General features: G+C 51.0%; 2 protein-coding genes and 1 long non-coding RNA gene across 7 annotated transcripts in view; 2 read left to right on the top strand and 1 right to left on the bottom strand.

The window, feature by feature from the left end:
• Positions 1–18,555, bottom strand: part of LOC310695567 (apoptosis-inducing factor 3-like) — a 30,274-nt gene extending 11,719 nt beyond the window's left edge. Inside the window, exons 1-2 of one of the 5 annotated variants that reach the window (XM_083480198.1) lie at positions 18,531–18,555; positions 16,495–16,757 (exon numbers count right to left, since the gene is read on the bottom strand). The gene's annotated coding sequence lies outside the window, so the exon portion shown is untranslated. Of the gene's footprint in view, positions 1–480; positions 743–8,514; positions 8,707–16,494; positions 16,758–18,473; positions 18,498–18,530 lie in introns of those variants that run through there. The other 4 variants (XM_083480199.1, XM_083480196.1, XM_083480200.1 and 1 more) reach the window with 4 other exon arrangements.
• LOC310695571 lies at positions 930–8,327 on the top strand. Its single transcript, XR_014520167.1, has 3 exons — positions 930–1,237; positions 1,428–1,596; positions 7,594–8,327. It is a non-coding gene; the product is annotated as an uncharacterized lncRNA (long non-coding RNA).
• TLCD2 (TLC domain containing 2) lies at positions 8,833–16,475 on the top strand. Its single transcript, XM_083480203.1, has 4 exons — positions 8,833–9,162; positions 9,256–9,338; positions 11,934–12,016; positions 14,456–16,475. The coding sequence occupies exons 1-4, from the start codon at positions 8,993–8,995 to the stop codon at positions 14,822–14,824; spliced, it is 705 nt and encodes a 234-aa protein (XP_083336329.1). The 5' UTR covers positions 8,833–8,992; the 3' UTR covers positions 14,825–16,475.
• Positions 18,556–18,647: the final 92 nt, after the last annotated feature.

Here is an 18,647-nt window from a genome sequence, read left to right as displayed (position 1 = left end):
CCAGGGCTTCAGGCAGGGGGTCTCTCCCAGCCCCACCTGGAAATGCCATTGGGGATTGAACCTGGGACCTTCCGTTTGCAAGGCAACATTCCACCCCTGAGTACTTGAGATGCTGCCTTCTAACAACCGGCCTGATCACCTAAGCTAGGATTGTGGCAGGCAGGGAAAGGTCTTCCTCACTGCCAGAGACCCTTCCAACAGAGCACAGGGAAACATCTGTGGCTGCCCTCCAGATCCCCTCAGCATCCTCCTCACCCCTAGCTATGAGCCCAGGCTGGCTGCGGAGAGCCCAGCAGGCAAGGCCAGGGAGGAAGCAGCAGCCTCCCAAAGGCAAGACAGGTTCTCTGTCCCCAGGGGGGGAATCAGATGCTGGCCACCCTTCAAACTTGGAGGGAAGCCCCATCCCTTGTACCTCCTTCAGCCTGTACTGCCAGGGAGGTGGCCTGTGGTAGTGCCAGCGAGGCAAAAGCAAGTACTCACGGCCTTGGATTCGGTTTCCCTGGAGCTCAGCTGATCCGCCTGTGGCTCCCTCCCTCCTGGCTTCTCCTGGGAGAGAAGGTGGGTGTGAAGAGAGGCAGCCGCCTGCTTCAACCAGTTCCTCCTCTCACCTCCTGCCGCCAATGCACAGCTCCTCCACGGCTGTTGCTCTGCTGGAAACTGGGGCCCCCAGTGGCACCCCTGTTGCTCCGGAGGGCTGAGACCTGGAGAGGAGCTTCTGGAGCTCCTGAATCAAGGTGCCAGAAAGGGAGTGTGCAGACTGCCCATGGGGTAATGAGCAGCTGGGCCTGGGTGTGGCAGAGGCTTGGCAACTCCTACGTCACATGCAATGAGGCAGGAGTTGCTCCATCCATTTCAGGACTGTCTACGCTGACAGAAAGAGAGCCATTCCTAGCCCTCCCAGGAGATGCCACTGGGGACTGAGCCCAGGCCTTCTGCATGCCAAGCAGGTGCTCTGCCCCTGAGCTACGAGGACCCTTCCCAAAGCCAGCCCAGCCAAGGACACTTCTTCTTGGACTTGCAGTCTCAATCTTCTTCCTCTCCAAGTTGGGGGAGGCAAACAGTAATACTCGAGCCCCGGCTGTTGGGGCCTAACTGCAAACCATCTCTCCGCTGCCCCTACAAGCTTTGGAACTCCCTGCCTATTGAAACCGGGCAGGTGCCTTCGCTGCACTCTTTTCGGCACCTGCTAGAAATGTTTTTGCTTCGACAAGCCTACCCAGATGTTTGGAACGTTGATGTGAGTTTTGATCCGTTTTTAATCCCTTGTTATTTTAGCTTTTCAAATTTCTTAACTTATTGCTGCTATATTTTCTTAGTAATAATTTCATTGTTTTATCTCTTCTGTAAACCAGCTTTGAGGTGTTTTTTTAATAATCAAGTGGCAGATAAATTTTATGAAACAACCAGCAAAACTTTCATTTGTATAGACCAGCAGATGTGAAGAAGGTAGACAGGCCTGTCTGATGGAGGATGCGGACGGGACCCAGCAGGCAGATAGGGAGATAGGCAAGATCCTGCTCTCTGGTGAGAACAGCCTCTGAGTCAGCAAGAAAAAGGGAGAGGCAAGTCCTGGGCAGAGGACCAAAGATGCAACAGGTTGGTTCTCTAAAGAATGACGAGTCCTTTATTAGGACTCGGAAAGAGTGCAGAGCAAAGTCTGCAAGTCTGAAGTTGCAACAGGGACCCGAGAGTGACTTGACCGGCTCTGGTATCGCTTGGAGAAGCACGAAGGGTGCATAAAATTAGCGTTGTGAGGTTAGGTGTCAATTTAGAAAGAAAGGCATAGCTTAATAAACATTGGCAGAAAATTTCTGGCATGGCCTCCCCTACAAGTTGCAGAGTAAGCGATGGGGAGGGGGGAACCCAAGGGAAAGCATGGCCATGGGGCAAAGGATGGCGCCCAAGACTATGGAATGAGTTTGCTGTGTCAGTGGACAAAGATTAGGCAGGCATTCTCTGGAGGGCTGTTAGCCTTAGGAACGTAGGAAGTTGCTTTCTACCTCAGAACATTGATTCATCTAGCTCTGTACTGTCTACACACTCACAGGCAGCAGTGGCTCTCCAGGGCCTCAAGCAGGGATTCCTTCCTGGAGATGCTCTCTGAGAGTGATCTGGGGAACTTCTGCATGCAAAGCAGGTGCTCTGTCACTAAGCTCTGGCCCTCTGACCCTTGGCCAAGCCTGTGGGGAAGAGCGCATACTCAAAGTGTGCCCTCCCACTTTCTCATATGCACACACCGGCTGGTGGCATCCCCGGTATTTGATGACTGGAGAGAGGTAGGTCTGAGTCCCCTTAAGAGCACTGGGATCCCTCACCCCAAGCTTTGTGCTGATTTTATTTCTTCTTTTTCACCTTTTCTTCTGCCACCAACATTGTCTAAGTCTGGGAGAGGGCAGACAAAATTGCCTGTTTCCCCCTCCCTTTTGTTGAATGGTTTCTTTAAATGTAAAGGTTCATCATTGTTCCACTCCATGTGTATGTCTTTAAGGGGCCAGAGCAAGGGCCAGAGCAAGATAACGAGACCCAGCTTTACAGCTGTGTAACATAGCAGGTGCTGCTGAGTTGTATTTGATTAAGGTGTGTCAGCATTTGGGTAGAGTATATAAGGAGCAGCATCTAGCTCTCCCATTACCCTGGGGGATGGGTTGGTGGTTGGGTCATGTTTGTTTGTTAATATATTTAGTGTTAATGGAGTTTTTGTTTTTCTTATTAAAACCTTCTTTAAGTTATTTTTGAGTCCCTTCTTTTTAATGCATGGTCTCCCCAGCAAGCTCTCTGCAGCGTCACTATACTGCAAAAAGCCAACATCTTTGGTTATGGGCCCAGCTGCTGAGTGGATGACTGCATATTTTTGGACTCTAAGAAAGGTTTGAAAACTCCTTCTCCTGTTAGTGTAGTTTCTGTGGGTCTGGAAGAGTTCCAGAATGGTTGACCGGGTTCCAGAAGCTGAGAAGGCTTTGGTCTTCCCACAGCTAACAGATGAGAACTATAGTTTATGGTCTTTTCGGGTGGAGGCGCTTTTGACCTCTAGAGAAGTATGGACCTATGTAACTGATGACCCTCCTGACCCTGTAACTAATGCTTGGTCGAAAGGAGATGCAAAAGCCAGGGCGATAATTAATTTGGCAGTCAGCGACCAGCAAGTAGTCTATATAAGAAATAAGAAAACTGCCAAAGAAATGTGGGACAGTCTTGCAGCAGTGCATGTTAGAAAAGAGTCAGCGTCTGCATTGACCTTTTTCAAGCAGTTGTACCAGACGAAGTTGCAGCCTGGTGGTGATTTGGCAGCACACTTGAGACGTCTGGAGGCAATACGCGGCGAGTTAATTCGAAGGGACATGGAGATACCTGATATTCAGTATGTTTTTATCATCCTTTGTTCCCTTAATGAGGACTTTGATGGTATAGCTAGCCAGATATCTGCTGTTCCACCAGCACAATTAACTGTGGAAGGGGTAACGGCAAGATTAATGGGCGAGTTTGATAGAAGGGAGGCTTGTGCCATAAGCACTCCTGTTTCCAGAAAGAATGAGGAACGCCATATGCAAACCTGTGGTGATACAACTGCATTTAAAGCTGCAAAGCGTTGTTGGTTCTGCAATAAGCAAGGACATTTTGCAAGGGACTGCAGATCCAAAAGAAAGCAAAGTACTCCCAAGCCTGTTTCTGTTCGTCAATCACGGTCGTCAGCCCAGCAGCCGGCATCGTATAGTAGAGACAGAAACGAGCCGCGAGCTTTTCACGCTCGGACTAAAGATCGTAAAAGAATTAAAGGTGCCAAGTGGAAGTCTTTTGTTATTGACTCAGGAGCATCCCAGCACATTTGCAACGATCGAAGTTTGTTTATTTCTTTCAAAGAGGAAATTGGTAATGTACATTTAGCCAATTCACAAGTCCTGCAGTCGCTTGGCAGGGGTACTGTTAAACTTGACTCTTTAAACATTACAATAGCGAACTGCATTTATTGCCCGTCAATGGACAATTTATTATCAGTAAGGTGCTTTGCTCATCAAGGGATAACTGTGCGTTTCTTAAAGTCAATGTGTGAGTTTTTCGAGGGGAACAAACGTCTATTGTATGCCCGGGAATCTGATGGTTTATATAGACTGTATTTTCACACCTACTCACAATCGCATATAAATTGCAGAGCAGCACAGTCAAGCCAGGGGTTGAGGAATGTAAGACCACATTCTGGGTGTATCCACGTGGCGCACAGAATTCTGGGACACCTGAATTTTGCTGATGTAATTAAGACAAAGAATATTGTCAATGGCCTCAACTTAAAACCATGCAAATTCTTTATGCAATGTCTATCCTGTTGCAAGAATAAGATTAAGGTTGCACGCAAGGGTAGGTGCTCAGATAGGAAAGTAACTGAGCCATTTGAGCGTGTACACTGTGATTTAGTTGGGCCACTCCCACCATCATTAGGAGGTTCTAAGTACTGGCTTACCCTGATAGACCAATATAGTAGATATTGTTGGACTTATGCAATAGCTGAAAAGTCACAAGCACTTGAGAAGTACAAAGCTTTTTGCAACTGGGTAAAAACACACTTTAACAAACCAATTAAGAACCTGTTTTCTGACCGGGGTGGGGAATTTGTTTCTGAGGATTTTGAGAAATTCCTGGAAGCGCAGGGGACTACTCATGAGTTATCTTGCCCCCGAAGTCCCTGGCAAAATGGGCTTGTTGAAGTTGTGCAGCGTGACCTGCAGGCAGGGGTTAAAACTTATCTGCACGATGCTAATCTGCCCAAAGACTTTTGGGCTGAAGCGCTCCATGCCTTTTGTTATGTTAGAAATCGCAGTTATCATTCTGGTTTAGATGTCACCCCCTATGAGAAGTTGTTTAAAAAACGCCCTAATCTGAAATACCTACGTATTTGGGGTTCAGATGTAATTATGCATTATCCTGCTAAGCAGAAATTGGGTGAACGTAGTATTCAGGGAAAATTAATGGGCTACCAGCAGGGGGCGTACAGAATTTACATACCAGCAACTGGCAAATTTCATATTACCAGAAGCATGATACAAACTGTAAATTGGAATGGGGTTGCTGTTTTCCAAGATACTGATGGTATAAATGATACTGAGGAAGAAGAGGAAGCAGCAGCAGCAGCAGGAGGAAATGGTGATTCTGAATTAATAGAAAAAGACAAAAAGCCTGTTGAATCTGATAATTTGTTTGATGATTTAAAGTCACAGGCATCTGAGGGGAGGTTAGATTCTCTTGAGTTTTCTGACCGTGAGCTTAGCCTACAGGCACCTCTTCAGTCTGACAATGATGATTTACAACCTGAAACTAGTAGTTCACTGAGTCCCATTAAGTCTGAGGAGTCTGACTCTCCTTCCGGACTGAGACGTTCAGATAGAAAGAGGCAGAAGCCACAACGTTTTGCAGATGAACATTTTAATACTGTGTATGCCAATAAGGTGGTTTTTGAGCCAAAAAGCTACAGTGATGTTCAGAATTTACCTATGCACCAAGCTGTAAATTGGTATAAAGCTATGAACTCTGAGATAGCTTCTTTAAAAGAGCATAACACTTGGTCTCTTGTACCACAAACCCCAGATATGAGACTTATTGATTCAAAATGGGTTTATAGAGTTAAAATGAATGACAAAAATGAAGTTGTAAGGTACAAGGCAAGACTAGTTGCTAGGGGCTTTCAACAAATTCCAGGCGAAGATTATGATTTGTGCTATTCGCCAAGTGTAAAATATGAAACAGTTAAGCTTTTGTTAAAAGATGCATCACAACGTGGACATTCTGTTTATCACCTAGATATAAAAACTGCATATTTGTTTGCAGATTTAAAAGAACAAATTTTTATGCGTGTCCCTGAAGGCATAGACGCTGCTGAAGGTTTGGTATGCAAATTAAATAAATCCCTTTATGGTCTGCACCAAAGTGGAAGGAATTGGCACCAAACTTTAGCAAAAGAATTGCTAGATATTGGTTTTTCACAAGGAAAGGCAGACAATTGTGTGTTTATAAAGGAAAGGGCAAACTCTGTAACAAAAATATGTGTGTATGTAGATGACGTATTAATTTCTACAAAAACTAAACAGGAATATGAACAGGTAGTTTCACAGTTACAGAAGAAGTTTGATGTGGTGGAATTAGGCATAGCTAAAAATTACTTATCCATGCAAATTGAGAAAGGCAAAAATGGATCTTTTCTGGTTCATCAAACTGCAAAAATTGATGATCTAGTTGAAATGCTACGTTTAGAAAATGCAAATGGGAAGGAAACACCTATGGTGTGTGGTTTCACCTTTACAGGTGAAGATAAGCCATTTCCTAACTAAACTTTGTATCGTTCTGCTATAGGCAAGCTAAATTTCATTCAAAGAATCTCAAGACCAGATATAACTTATGCTTTTCACTTTCTAGCAAAATTTGTGGAAAAGCCCACTACACAATGTTTCTCTGCTCTTAAGAGAGTGGTAATGTACCTTAAACATACTAAACATTATAGGTTGCAGTTTACACCCAGTATTGATAAAGGTTTTGAAATTTTCTGCGATGCATCTCATGCAGTGGAACAAAATAATTGCAGGGGTGTGTCTGGTATGGTGTTTTGTTACAACGGTTGTCCATTTGAATGGAAGTCCCAGACACAAACCATTATTTGTCTCTCTACAACAGAGAGTGAATTATGTGCATGCGTTCAGGCCACTCGTGATGTAGAATGGTATCTGCAAGTATTCGCAGACCTACAGATGCAAGTAACACTACCAGTAAAAGTTTACCTTGATTCCCAGAGTGGACTTGCTATCCTGTGTTCAGAGACCAATACGCAGCGCACTAGAGTCTTAAGATTACGTTTACAGTTTGTAAAGAAACTAATTGCTGATGAAATGGTTGTATTTAAATATGTTCCAGGTGACAATCAAATTGCAGACATTTTTACTAAAGCACTTCCAAAGGTTACACATGAAAAACATGTACAAAGTATGCTTTATGTTTTTGTTTCACAATGATGAACCGCAGGGGAAATGTTGAATGGTTTCTTTAAATGTAAAGGTTCATCGTTGTTCCACTCCATGTGTATGTCTTTAAGGGGCCAGAGCAAGGGCCAGAGCAAGATAACGAGACCCAGCTTTACAGCTGTGTAACATAGCAGGTGCTGCTGAGTTGTATTTGATTAAGGTGTGTCAGCATTTGGGTAGAGTATATAAGGAGCAGCATCTAGCTCTCCCATTACCCTGGGGGATGGGTTGGTGGTTGGGTCTGGTTTGTTTGTTAATATATTTAGTGTTAATGGAGTTTTTGTTTTTCTTATTAAAATCTTCTTTAAGTTATTTTTGAGTCCCTTCTTTTTAATGCATGGTCTCCCCAGCAAGCTCTCTGCAGCGTCACTATACTGCAAAAAGCCAACACCTTTTGCCCCCAAACAGAGCGTTTTGCGCTGGCTGGGAGTGATGGGGGTTGTGGTCCAAAGCATGTGGGGGATTGGCACCAGATTGGCACAGGCTGGCATGGTGTCCGCTTTAGCAACGCTTCCCACGCAGTTTGGTGCCTGAGGGAATTTACATGCGCCTTTGCTCAGTCAAAACAACACAGATTTTTCTCAATCTGTTACAGGCTGTACTCAGTGTCAAAGTAATGAATGGGCATTATATCCTGAGGTCCGTTAATTTCAAGGTATCTACTCTTAGATGGGAGTGAGAGATTTTACTTTCTTGGGCTCCATGATCACTGCAGATGGTGACAGCAGTCACAAAATTAAAAGACGCCTGCTTCTTGGGAGGAAAGCAATGACAAACATAGACAGCATCTTAAAAAGCAGAGATATCACCTTGCCAACAAAGGTCTGTATAGTTAAAGCTATGGTTTTCCCAGTATTGATGTATGGAAGTGAGAGCTGGACCATAAAGAAGGCTGATCGCCAAAGAATGGATGCTTTTGAATTATGGCACTGGAGGAGACTCTTGAGAGTCCCATGGACTGCAAGAAGATCCAGCCTATCTATTCTGAAGGAAATCAGCCCTGAGTGCTCACTGGAAGGACAGATCCTGAAGCTGAGGCTCCAATACTTTGGCCACCTCATGAGAAGAGAAGACTCCCTGGAAAAGACCCTGATGTTGGGAAAGATGGAGGGCCCAAGGAGAAGGGGACGACAGAGGACGAGATGGTGGGACAGTGTTCTCGAAGCGACCAGCATGAGTTTGACCAAACTGCGGGAGGCAGTGGAAGACAGGAGTGCCTGGCGTGATCTGGTCCAGGGGGTCACGAAGAGGCGGACACGACTAAACAACAACACTCTTAGATGGAGAGAACGAGCCATATCTACAAATTAGACATGAATATTATTATGTTGGTAGGTTGTTAAGCATTTTCAAAATGACTAGGTGGGCAGACCCCTCCCCTTCCCGGGTCCACTTTTCCGGAGCCCCCTCGCCCCGCTCCCGGGGGGCTCTCTGCGAGGCCCACCCGAGCCACCCTAGCGGTGGTGCTCTGTGCGCGCGCCGGAGGAGCGCCTCGCTGACCGTGCCCATTCCTGACCGGTTGGGTCCTTGCTGGCGAGGAAGGGGACGTGGGAGGACCCCACCACGGCATCCAACGCGGCTGGCGCTGCCTCCCTGCCCCCGTTTCCCCGCTGGAAAGGGATCCCCGTGTAGTCCTGCCGCTGCCCGGCTGCGCTTTGCTGCTTGTGGGCGGCGAGCTCCGCGCAGCCCTCCCGTTGCTCTGCCGGGAACCGGACCCTACAGGACCAAGTCGCTCCGGCCGCGTCACTTCTGCCGCCGCTGATCCCGCCCGCAGCGCCCCCTCCCGTCCCGTCGGGGCGTGCCCGTCGCCATGGAGACGGGCTGGCCGAGGAGCCAATGGGAGGCGCGCCCGGGGGCCCGCTTGGTCCGGCGGCTCCTGCTCCTGCCGCTGCGCCCGGGCGCCAAGGGAGCTGGAGGCGCCGCCGTCGGGGGCAGTTCTCTGGGGCGCGGCCGAGCGAGATCGGCGGGGCTCGCGGCCCGCGGGCAGCCCCTCGATGGATCTGCTGGTCCTGGGGGGGTCGGCGGTCGCCTTCCGGCTGCTCAACGGCGGCCTGGAGCGCCTCGTCCCGCCGCCGCCCTCGGCGCAGCGCAACCGCTGGAAGTGGCGGAACATTTGGACCTCGCTGGCGCACAGTCTGCTTAGCGGCTCGTGGGCGCTGCTCGGGTGAGTCGGGGGCCGAGAGAGACTGGGCGGAGTTGGGGGGAAACCGGACAGCGCCCGCTCAGGCGTCTCACGGCTCTCCCTCTCCTTTTCCAGCTTCTACTTCCACCCGCAGATGGCGGAGGACCTCATCGACACCCACTTGCCCGCCGCGCACCACCTGCTCGGGATCTCCGTGGGTGAGTGGCCGTCAGAAGGGGCAACAACAGGAGGAGGGGTCCCCGCCTGCAGCCGACCTCCGCTCCTCCTAGGCGCTGACCATAAAAGACGGGCGGGAGGGAGTGTGGGAAGCCGCCCACGGTGGGCACAGTGGTTGGCACTCTGTGCGCACCCAGAGGCACTTTGCCCACGATTCCCCGGTCCTAGAGCTGAAGTGGGATTGAAAATGGGCCCTGGAAGCTGAACACAGCGCTCTGGACCCAAGGAAGCGACAGAAGGACGTGTGTGGGAAAGATTGCCTCGGGGCCCCCAGAGCCTTCCCTTTCAATGGCTGCTCTGCTTGCCTGCCTTTGTCCCCTGGGGCTGCGGCCTCAGCAGCTGACCCGTGGGGCGGGAAGCGGCTGGTGCCAGGCTATCTCCTGGGTGCGCCTCTCGCCACTTCCCTCTGGCAGGCACGTGACCTGGGGGCAAACAAACGAGCCCATTCTCATCCCTTGCTGCTGCCGCCACAGCAAATTCCTCTCCGCAGAGTTCAGCCTCGCTGCCCACCCCCAAGAGACAGAGAGTCATTGAAGCGCATGCAAAGCCCCCCTTGGGCTACGCCCCAGCCTCAGCCCAGGCAGCAGACCCCTTTCAGGGCTATGTCTGGCTATGTCTCCCCACCACTGACAGGATATAGCATGGTAAGCTTCCTCTAGATAGCAGGGAAACGGGGAAAGTCACTAGGACATTTGCTTTGGTTTACTTTCCACAACGGAAGCCTGCAAAGCAAGGCACAGAGGTGGCAAGCCTCGCCTGCTGTTTCTCCCCAGCGGTTCAGTGGTAGACTGCCTCTGACCCTGGAGGTTCCGCACAACACTCTTGAGCGCATAGCCAGTGAGTGACTTCTCACTCCTCTTCAAGCCAGGCTCCAGCATCACACCTGACCGCAGGTCCCTGAGGATGGGGCCTGGGAGAGATGCGAGTGGCCCAAGGGGCTTGGGGGGAGGCCTTCCAGAGCTGGGCCACATGGCCTCTTTCTCTCTCCAACAGACATTCTTCTGGATCAGGAGAGAGCAGGGCACCCGCCTGGGGGAATAAGATTCCTGGATGTGGAGATGCCCCACCCAGCACTATGAGATTTCTTTGCCAGATACTCTTGAGGCAGGGGATGCCACGAGGAGGAACAGGAACGCTTCTCATGTGACTTTTAAAATAGTCGGCGGGGGTGGGGTGTTGTTATTCCAAGTCCCAGAGTCCTAGCCAAAGGGACATGGAAATGCCTTGCGGTTGCCAGCCTTGCTGAGACTGCTGCCTTCCCCTATTGGCAAAAAAAAACTCTTTATTTTTTGGCTGTGTGTCTTCACCTGCCTTGATCCCTCTGGTGGCACTCAGGACTGGGCTCTTGGCACTCGTGCCCATGTCGACGGGGAGAAGGACGTCCCAGTGAACAATCTGGGGGTCTGGAGGGGTTTCATCTTCTTAGCATTTGACAGAAGTGGGTGGAGAATCCTGTGTTTCCATAGATCATTTATTTGATGCATGGGATTCTGTCTTAAAACATGCCCAAAGCAGCTTAGGAAGATCACCTTTTAAGCAACATATAAGCACAGCAGCCGGCAGTTAAAATTATGCCGCAACCAGAGACTCAGTTTTCGTAAATTATAACTAAAGGCCGTAAGAGCAGGCAGGTCCAATCTATCAGAGTGGATCCCTTGTGTGAGTGATCCTGCAGGCTGTGCTGGTGGGGTTTGTCCTTGAGCTGTGAGAGGGCTGGGGCAGCTATGGCTTCAACCTGGATCATGAGCTTAAATCCCAGGACTCAGTCACAGAATACAGGCAAGAGCGCCTCTGAACCTGTGCAGGTGCTGAGGCAGTATTCAGGAGGCACGGTGCAACTGCCAGTTGACCCTGCTCATCAGGGCGGTGTTTGCCAGCCTGACCGGGGCTGATGAATGTTAAGACATCTGGAGGGCACCAGGTTGGTGAAGTCTGCTTGAGGAAGGTGGCTTTGAGCTGCCAGCCCCCGGGTCAGGCTGCTGGGATCAGAGGCTGTCACCTTGGAGAGGAGAAGGGGGAGCGAGAGGCCTTCTCTAGACTTGTCCCGAAGAGGCCCTGTTGTTGGTTTTTACAAGGGGGGCAAAGGGCAAGGCTGGGAGCTTTTGAGGAAACAGCATTGTCAGGGAAACATGGGCAAACAGCCCTTGCCAGCCGTGTTCCCTGCCTCTGGCCCTGAATGGAGACGTTAGAACTATGAGGGGGGATCTTTATCTATCGGGTGCGAGGGGGAAACGCCCAGGCATCTGCTTGCCTGGGGAGCTGAAGAGACAGGCAGGGCCATCTTCCCCTCCCTGTATGCATGTTCTTAGCATGGGCTGAATCTGACCGCTGCAAACTAAGCAGTCAGAGGTGGGGTAGGGTGGAAGGAGTCTGGAGCCAGGAATTTGGAGACTTTTTTCCAGCCTCTTCAGCATCTTCATAATTTAATCTGTGGAAAGTTTAACACACGCCAGTCCTCGGAGGAGCATGAGGCCAAGCTCTGCACACTCCCCCCCCTTGGGTCTGGGGTGTGTGTGTGTGTGTGTGTGTGTGAAGGGGCCTGGCTGCCAACGCTTTCTTTTGTGTTCCTCCCTCAGGCTATTTCGTGCAGGACTTCTTCGACATGATGTTTCACCAGAAGATCCAGCAGTGCTGGGAACTGCTCTTCCACCACTCTGTGGTGAGTTCTGGGAGGACCTCTCCCCCACACCCAGTGGTCTCTCCTGGGTCCCAGTGCAACTCTCTCACCCCTGCACCACACTTCCCAGGCACCAGCCAACTGGCTAGGAGAAACAAAGGCGCCTCAAATGAGTTCAGGGATAGGGCTCTCCGGGATTTCAGGCAGGCAAATCCCCAGATGGCAGAAGTTTATAAAATTATGCATGGCCTGTAGAAAAGTAGATAAGAGAAGTTTCCTCCCTTCTCCATCTCATAACACCAGAACTCCTGGCCATCCCGTGAAGCTGAATGTTGAAAGATTCCGAAAGGATAAAGAAAAGCCTTCCTCACGAACCACACTCACTCCTACAGCAGGCAGGGATGGCCAACTTGGATGGCTTTAAAAGAAGATTAGAGAAATTCATGGAAGGGGAGAGGGCTGTCAATGCCTGTGCGCTGCCTTCCACATTCAGAGCATTCCTGAATGCCAGTTGCTGGAAACCACAGGAAGGGCGAGTTGCTCTTGGGCTTGAGTGCTGCTAGCAGGCATCCTCGTGGGGCACCTGATCCGGCAGGCACTTTGGTTCTGATGCTAGGCGAGGATTGTCAGCAACCGCCCCGTCCCTGAGCGTGTTTTATAATGATGGCTGTGCAGGTTACATAAAGAGAAGCTGACCTGTGCCTCCTTGGAGCTGGGCAGGGCAGGGCGTGCCATGCTTGGCGGCTCTCCAACAATGGTCTCTGGCAGCTCAGCTTCCTGGCACAGCCCTTGGCTCAGGCCACTCGAGAAGGGCCGGGGGCTGCGGGGTCAGGCAAGCTGATACGTGCAGGGCTTGACTGCATGTGCTGGGTGGTCTCATTCCCCATTCAGACCCTGTTACTAGGAAAACGTGCTTCCTGCTCCTCCCGGTCCCTTTGCAAGTGGCCGAAGTTTGAAGTGGGGGTGGGATGAGCGCATGGTAAGTAACTGGGGGGGCAGGGGGTAGAGAAGGCAAGGAAAGGAGCCTTCGTAAGGCTTTGCCCCAGCCTTCAGTCCCAAGGCAGTTCAGCCTCACAGCAGGTAAGGTGGTGGTGAAGGCAGGAGTGTCTCTGCACATGCAGACAACCTTTTGACCCACGCTGATTAAGCTGCCTGTCTGGAGTATGTTGGGGGGCAGTGTGCACCCCCCCAGGCAGGAACCTCTCCTCACTGGGCTTCCATCCTTCTGGTGGCTTTCCAGCCCATTAGAAGCTGCTGCCAGATGGGTCAAAAGGCCATTTAAATAATACATCTAATTCAGGCAGAGACAAAGCTTAATCCCCAGGGGGCAGCTAATCCCATTAGGGCCTGTGCTGAGGACAACATTGCTGGGAAGAGCTAGAAGACCCCCCCCCCACAAAGAATGGATCTCCTACACACACACCCATTAAGAGAGGGGGACCTTGGCAGCTCCCCCTTCCTTCCTCTGCAGTCCTACCCAATCCACTGAGGTTTACAGAGGAGGAGGAGTCTGTCTGCTGTGTGATCCCAAGATCCTCCTCCCTCTCCCTGCCTCCCTCAGGTGCTGAGCTGTCTGGCTGCTTCTCCTCAATTTTTTTGGACAAGGCCCCACTGCTTTTAACAGCTGCAAGACAGGTAGAAATTCAACAGGTGATGTAGGCACCACTGCCACATCTCCATGCAAGGGGAAAGCCATGTTTTTGCTTTGCTTGCAGCTGTTAAAACCTCCTTATAAAAAACCTGAAGATTTAAACTGTTTTAGTTGGTGCCTGGCTTTGCTCTTCCCACTCCCTGTCCCTTTGGCCTCATGTGTCGTACTTTTCAGATTGGAAGCCTATGGGCAGAGACTGTCTTGCTTTAATTGACTGTAGGTAAGCTGCTGTGGGTGCCCTTTTGCCTGATACAAATCCTGTAAATTAAATAAATCCACCGCAGCACCCTTGACTGGCATTGACCCAGTCACAGGCACTCACCCTCTCCCCCAGCCAGAAGCGCCCTGCCTTCCTTCCTCACCCAGTGGATTCAGCCTCAACCCCGAAGCTGCTCCCTAAAGTCTTCGTTGTAGGAAAACGATGTGACATGAAATTGGCTGGGGCTGATCCGCTCTCAGGCTTTCCAGGCTGGCCGTCTTCTGTTGCTGCAGCTGGAGAGGAAGGGGCATAACTGTGTGGACACCTGTCTTACATACAGAAGGCCCCAGGTTCAATCCCCAATGGCAGCCTCTCCAGTTTACAAGGGTCAGGAAGCTGGCGAACAGGCTCTCTGCCTGAGAGTCTGGTGACCCACTGCCAGTCTGAGCAGGCAATCCTGGGCTAGGTGGATAGAGAGTAGACTGTCTGCTTTGCATGGAGGATGCACTCTCCGATGGCAGTCTCTCCAGTTAACAGCGGGCGTGGGAGAGACCTTTTCCTCAGCCAGAGACCCTTCAGAGATGGTGCTGGCTTCCTAACGGCCGTTGCTCCCTTCCTGCCTCTCTCCCAGGTGATCCTCTGCTTCGGCTTTGCCTTCCTGGTCCACCGCTTTGTGGGCTTCGCCATGGTGGCCCTGCTGGTGGAGATCAACTCCATCTTCCTGCACCTGCGGACGATCCTGTTGATGGCTGGCTTGGCCCACACCACCTCCTACCGCTTGACCAGCCTGCTCAACCTGGGCACTTACGTGGTCTTCCGCATCACCACCCTGGCTTGGATGACCCGCTGGCTGGTGCTCAACCGGGAGAACATACCGCCCAACACCTACACCCTCAGCACGGTGGGCATGGCCGTCATGACTCCCATGAACATCATCCTTTTCTACCGCCTGCTCCGCAACGACTTCCTCACCTCCAGCCGGCGTGAGAAGGAGAAGTGATCACCCCTGGCTCCTCCCTCCCTAACAGCTGGCTGTACAGGCCACAGGGAGGGGGAGAGCAAGTCAGCAGGACAGGAGAGGAGAGCCAGAGGGTGGTCTTCAACATCTGTTTTCCAGGTTGCAACTGCCCCTCCAGCTGGATCATGGAAAGGCCACCACAGCCACAGCTGCAACCACATGGCAGGAGGAAGCTGCTCCTGGAGAGTCTCTTGGGACAGTGTTTGGGGGCCCTCTGGTTAGCTGGGGAGGGGTCTTGGCAGCAGTCAAGGAATGTGGGCTAGCGGGAGAAATAGCCAAGGATGTAATGTCTCCCTGCAGGGAGGGAGCTGGTTGAAATGACTTGGCCCTCACAACTGGCTGTGCTCTGCCTGCCCCCCCCCCTTGCAGGGTGGGAGTTTCACTGCATCAGAGCTCCAGAAGGCAAGACCCCTTTCCGAACACCAACACCTGAGATCCAGGCCAGAGCAAGTGGCAGGATGCCAGGATCCCTCCCTTCTCCCTCACCCCTCTGTCTTGTTGCCTCCTGGCCCTTCTCTGCCTGCACATGAAAGCAGGATTGCCCTGGCCCCTCTTTCTCTCTCCTTGAAGAGCCTGTATGTGATCTGCCCTTCCATGCCATGCTCAGCTGAGCCTCTCAGTAACTAACAGTCTGTAGGTGCATTCTCTGCATGCAGGCGTGGGGGAGTGTCAGGTGGCAATTGTCCTCTTACTATTCTCTCTTTTGAAGAGTTGCAAGCAAATCCCACTCTCCTCACCTCTCTCCAGGCTAAGCCAGGGATGCTGCCGTGGCCACGTTCTGCCCCTGCTGGCCACCTAGATTAATCCAAGGCACCCCTGTGCCAGGGGACAGCACCACCTGGTTGTACTGGGTGCTGAGGGCCAGGATCTTTTAACCCTGCGAAGAGCCAAACGGCTTCCTCTGAGGCCTCAATATTGTGTAGACCAGTGGTGGCGAACCTATGGCATGCGTGCCAGAGGGCGCACTCAGGGCCCTCTCTGTGGGCATGTGCGCCATTGTCCCAGCAGGGCCATAGCCAGGGGGTGAAACTGGTGCTCCAGCACTGTAGGAGGCTCCTGGCCACTTCCAGCATGGTCCCAGCACTGCTAGGGCACCATTTTCACCCTCGGGGCGGCGCTGAGGGGAGGAGGAGAGGAGGGCTCATGCTGGAAAACGGCCGGTCTGTCCAGGCCTCGGGTTTTGGTGCGTCAGGGCCTCCCGCCAGTTTGTTGTTCCTACTCAGGAGTAAGCCGCCTTGAGTTCAGCAAGGTTAGACAAATTATCAGCATGCGTACAACAGCAAAAATCACATTAATTGTTCAAAAGCATGTCAATTGCAAACTTTTACCTTTCAAAAAAAAAGTTGTTTGTATCATTGAAAGCACTGTTATTGTGGGTTTTTTTTAAGACAACAGATGTTAATGTATGAGTTGTTTTTTCTAAACTAAAACCTCAGTATTCAGGTTAAATTGCCGTGTTGGCACTTTGCGATAATTAAGTGGGTTTTGGGTTGCAGTTTGGGCACTCGGTCTCTAGAAAGTTTGCCATCACTGGTGTAGACAATAAGGGAGAAAGCACTTACAAGAATCTTATTCTAACAAGGTGTATGGATATGTTTGCACAAAAGTAACAGAAATAAAAGGATAACGTGAATGCTGGTGCTCGGTCTTACCTGGCAGGAGGGAGGTTCCTTGGCATCCAGTGGGGAAGGAGGCTCCAAGTGGCCCTGAAGGTGGGGCTGGGGGAACCCAGAGCTGTGTTGCTGCTCAGGCCAGCGTCATGGTCGTCCTGTAACACTGACCTTACAGGATGGATATGCCACTGTCCTCAGGAGTTTGATCAGGTTTACAGATGGACAAGATGGCAGACCCCATGAAGTAGTCACACTCCGAAAGATAGCTTTCTGAATTCAGAGGCCTTCCAACACGGCAATGGCTGTAGGAAAACCCATGAAATGTCACGGAAGAGCAAGCTTTTGAGTGTTTCTGAACCCTTCATTGGGCTGGGATGGAGGATTCAGAAAGGCCCCCCTGTTCCCCAAAAGTGGAGCATAATGATGTTGCCCCAGAAATTTGTAACAATTATTGAAACGGAACAGAGGAGGCACCTTCTGCAGGTAAAGCTGGTCCTCTGCACTAAGTGTTGGGGCCTTTCCTCTGGAGACAACAACCTTGTGTGCGTCTCCTGAACAGGTTTCAATGGAGCTTAGCCCCAGGTAAGTGTGTCTACACCAGGACTAGGGAACTGGTGCAGGACTCCCACATCCCATCAGCATCACCCAGTAAGAACCATGGCTAGGGATTATAGGGACTGGAGTCTGAAGGGTCACAGGCTCCCCATTCTCCTGCTAGAGGATATCCAGTAAAACTGAAGGGCAGTAGATTTCAGACAGGCAGGAGGACATACTTAATACATCAGCCACTTACACACCAAACATGTAAAGCACATTATTTGACCCTTTCAAGAACCCTGGAAACCATTTACCTCTCACAGCTACAATCCCCAGCACCCTTGAACTAGTTCCTAGGATTCTTGGGGGAGGGGGAAATGGGCTAAAAATGGGCACCCCTCCCCCTCAAGTATGGCCAGTACCCAGACCGGGGGGGGGGGGTGAGAGCAGGAGGGGCCCTGCAGCACCTGGAAGGCCACCACCAACACACATGTTCCTGTAGCCCCAGGGAAACAGGGTGGCAGCCTCAGGCAGACCAGCCTCAGCAATTGTAGGAGACACCCAGGGCTCACAGGATAGAGAAGACATAGTGGCTCCCCATACATAGATATACATTTGAAATATCTTAAACTGAAATTGTTATTATGAGGGAGAATCATTACTATAGTACTGGTAAGGCTAATAGTGGCTGCCGTAATTTTTAAAAGTAAAGGTAAAGGGACCCCTGACTGTTAGGTCCAGTCGTGGCCGACTCTGGGGTTGCGGTGCTCATCTCACTTTATTGGCTGAGGGAGCCGGCGTACAGCTTCCGGGTCATGTGGCCAGCAGGACTAAGCCGCTTCTGGCGAACCAGAGCAGCGCACGGAAACGCCGTTTACCTTCCTGCCGGAGCAGTGCCTATTTATCTACTTGCACTTTGATGCGCTTTCGAACTGCTGTTATAATTATTACTGTACTGTTTAGGTTAGTAAGTGCCCGGAAGCTGTACGCCGGCTCCCTCGGCCAATAAAGCGAGAGGAGTGCCGCAACCCCAGAGTCGGACATGACTGCACCTAACGGTCAGGGGTCCCTTTACCTTTTTTATTGTTTTTATAATTTTTAATTTTAAACGTTTCAAGGGATGAGTCATTACTACTGTTAAGGTTAATAATGGCTGATATATATATAAATATATAAAAATGTTGCTGCCTATTTCAACTTAATATTATTATTATTACACGGGTGAATTCTTACTATGAAGGTTCTGAATGGCTGTGCATGTTACATAAACAGAGGCCGGCAGCCATTGAGAACCTCCAGGCAACGCGAAGGTTTCTTGTCACGAGAGCGAGGAGGGGAGATTCCTCTCAGGACTTTCCTGGGGGCGCCTATATTCGCCTCCCTCCCCGGCCCCGCATGACGCGTGTAGTTCTCCCCGCCCCCCTCACCTATTTTCGGGGGGGGAGGGGGGGTTTCTACGTAAATGAAACAATCATAATAACTGGGGCGCGTAACCGACACCCTCGCGCGCGCCCTTTCTCCCTCCCGCTCTCACTAACCGGAAGTCCTGCTCGTGCCTTCCGGAGCGACGGCGGAGAAGACTTTTCCCCTCGGCGCCGCCGATTGGACCCATTCCGCGTCCGTCTCCCGCTGCCGACAGTTGATTGGCTTCAACG

Source organism: Podarcis liolepis (genome assembly GCF_965112155.1).
Source record: "Podarcis liolepis genome assembly, chromosome: 16".
In the NCBI taxonomy this organism is placed as follows: Eukaryota; Metazoa; Chordata; class Lepidosauria; order Squamata; family Lacertidae; genus Podarcis; species Podarcis liolepis.
The sequence above is the reverse complement of the archived record's forward strand: the minus strand, read 5'-3'. Positions and strand labels throughout refer to the sequence as shown.

Coding starts and splice junctions, on each gene's coding strand:
- TLCD2 (XM_083480203.1), top strand. CDS start 8,993: ATGGATCTGCTGGTCCTGGGGGGGTCGGCGGTCGCCTTCCGGCTGCTC. Junction 9,163..9,255: donor GGCTCGTGGGCGCTGCTCGG/GTGAGTCGGGGG, acceptor CTCCTTTTCCAG/CTTCTACTTCCACCCGCAGA. Junction 12,017..14,455: donor TGCTCTTCCACCACTCTGTG/GTGAGTTCTGGG, acceptor CCTCTCTCCCAG/GTGATCCTCTGCTTCGGCTT.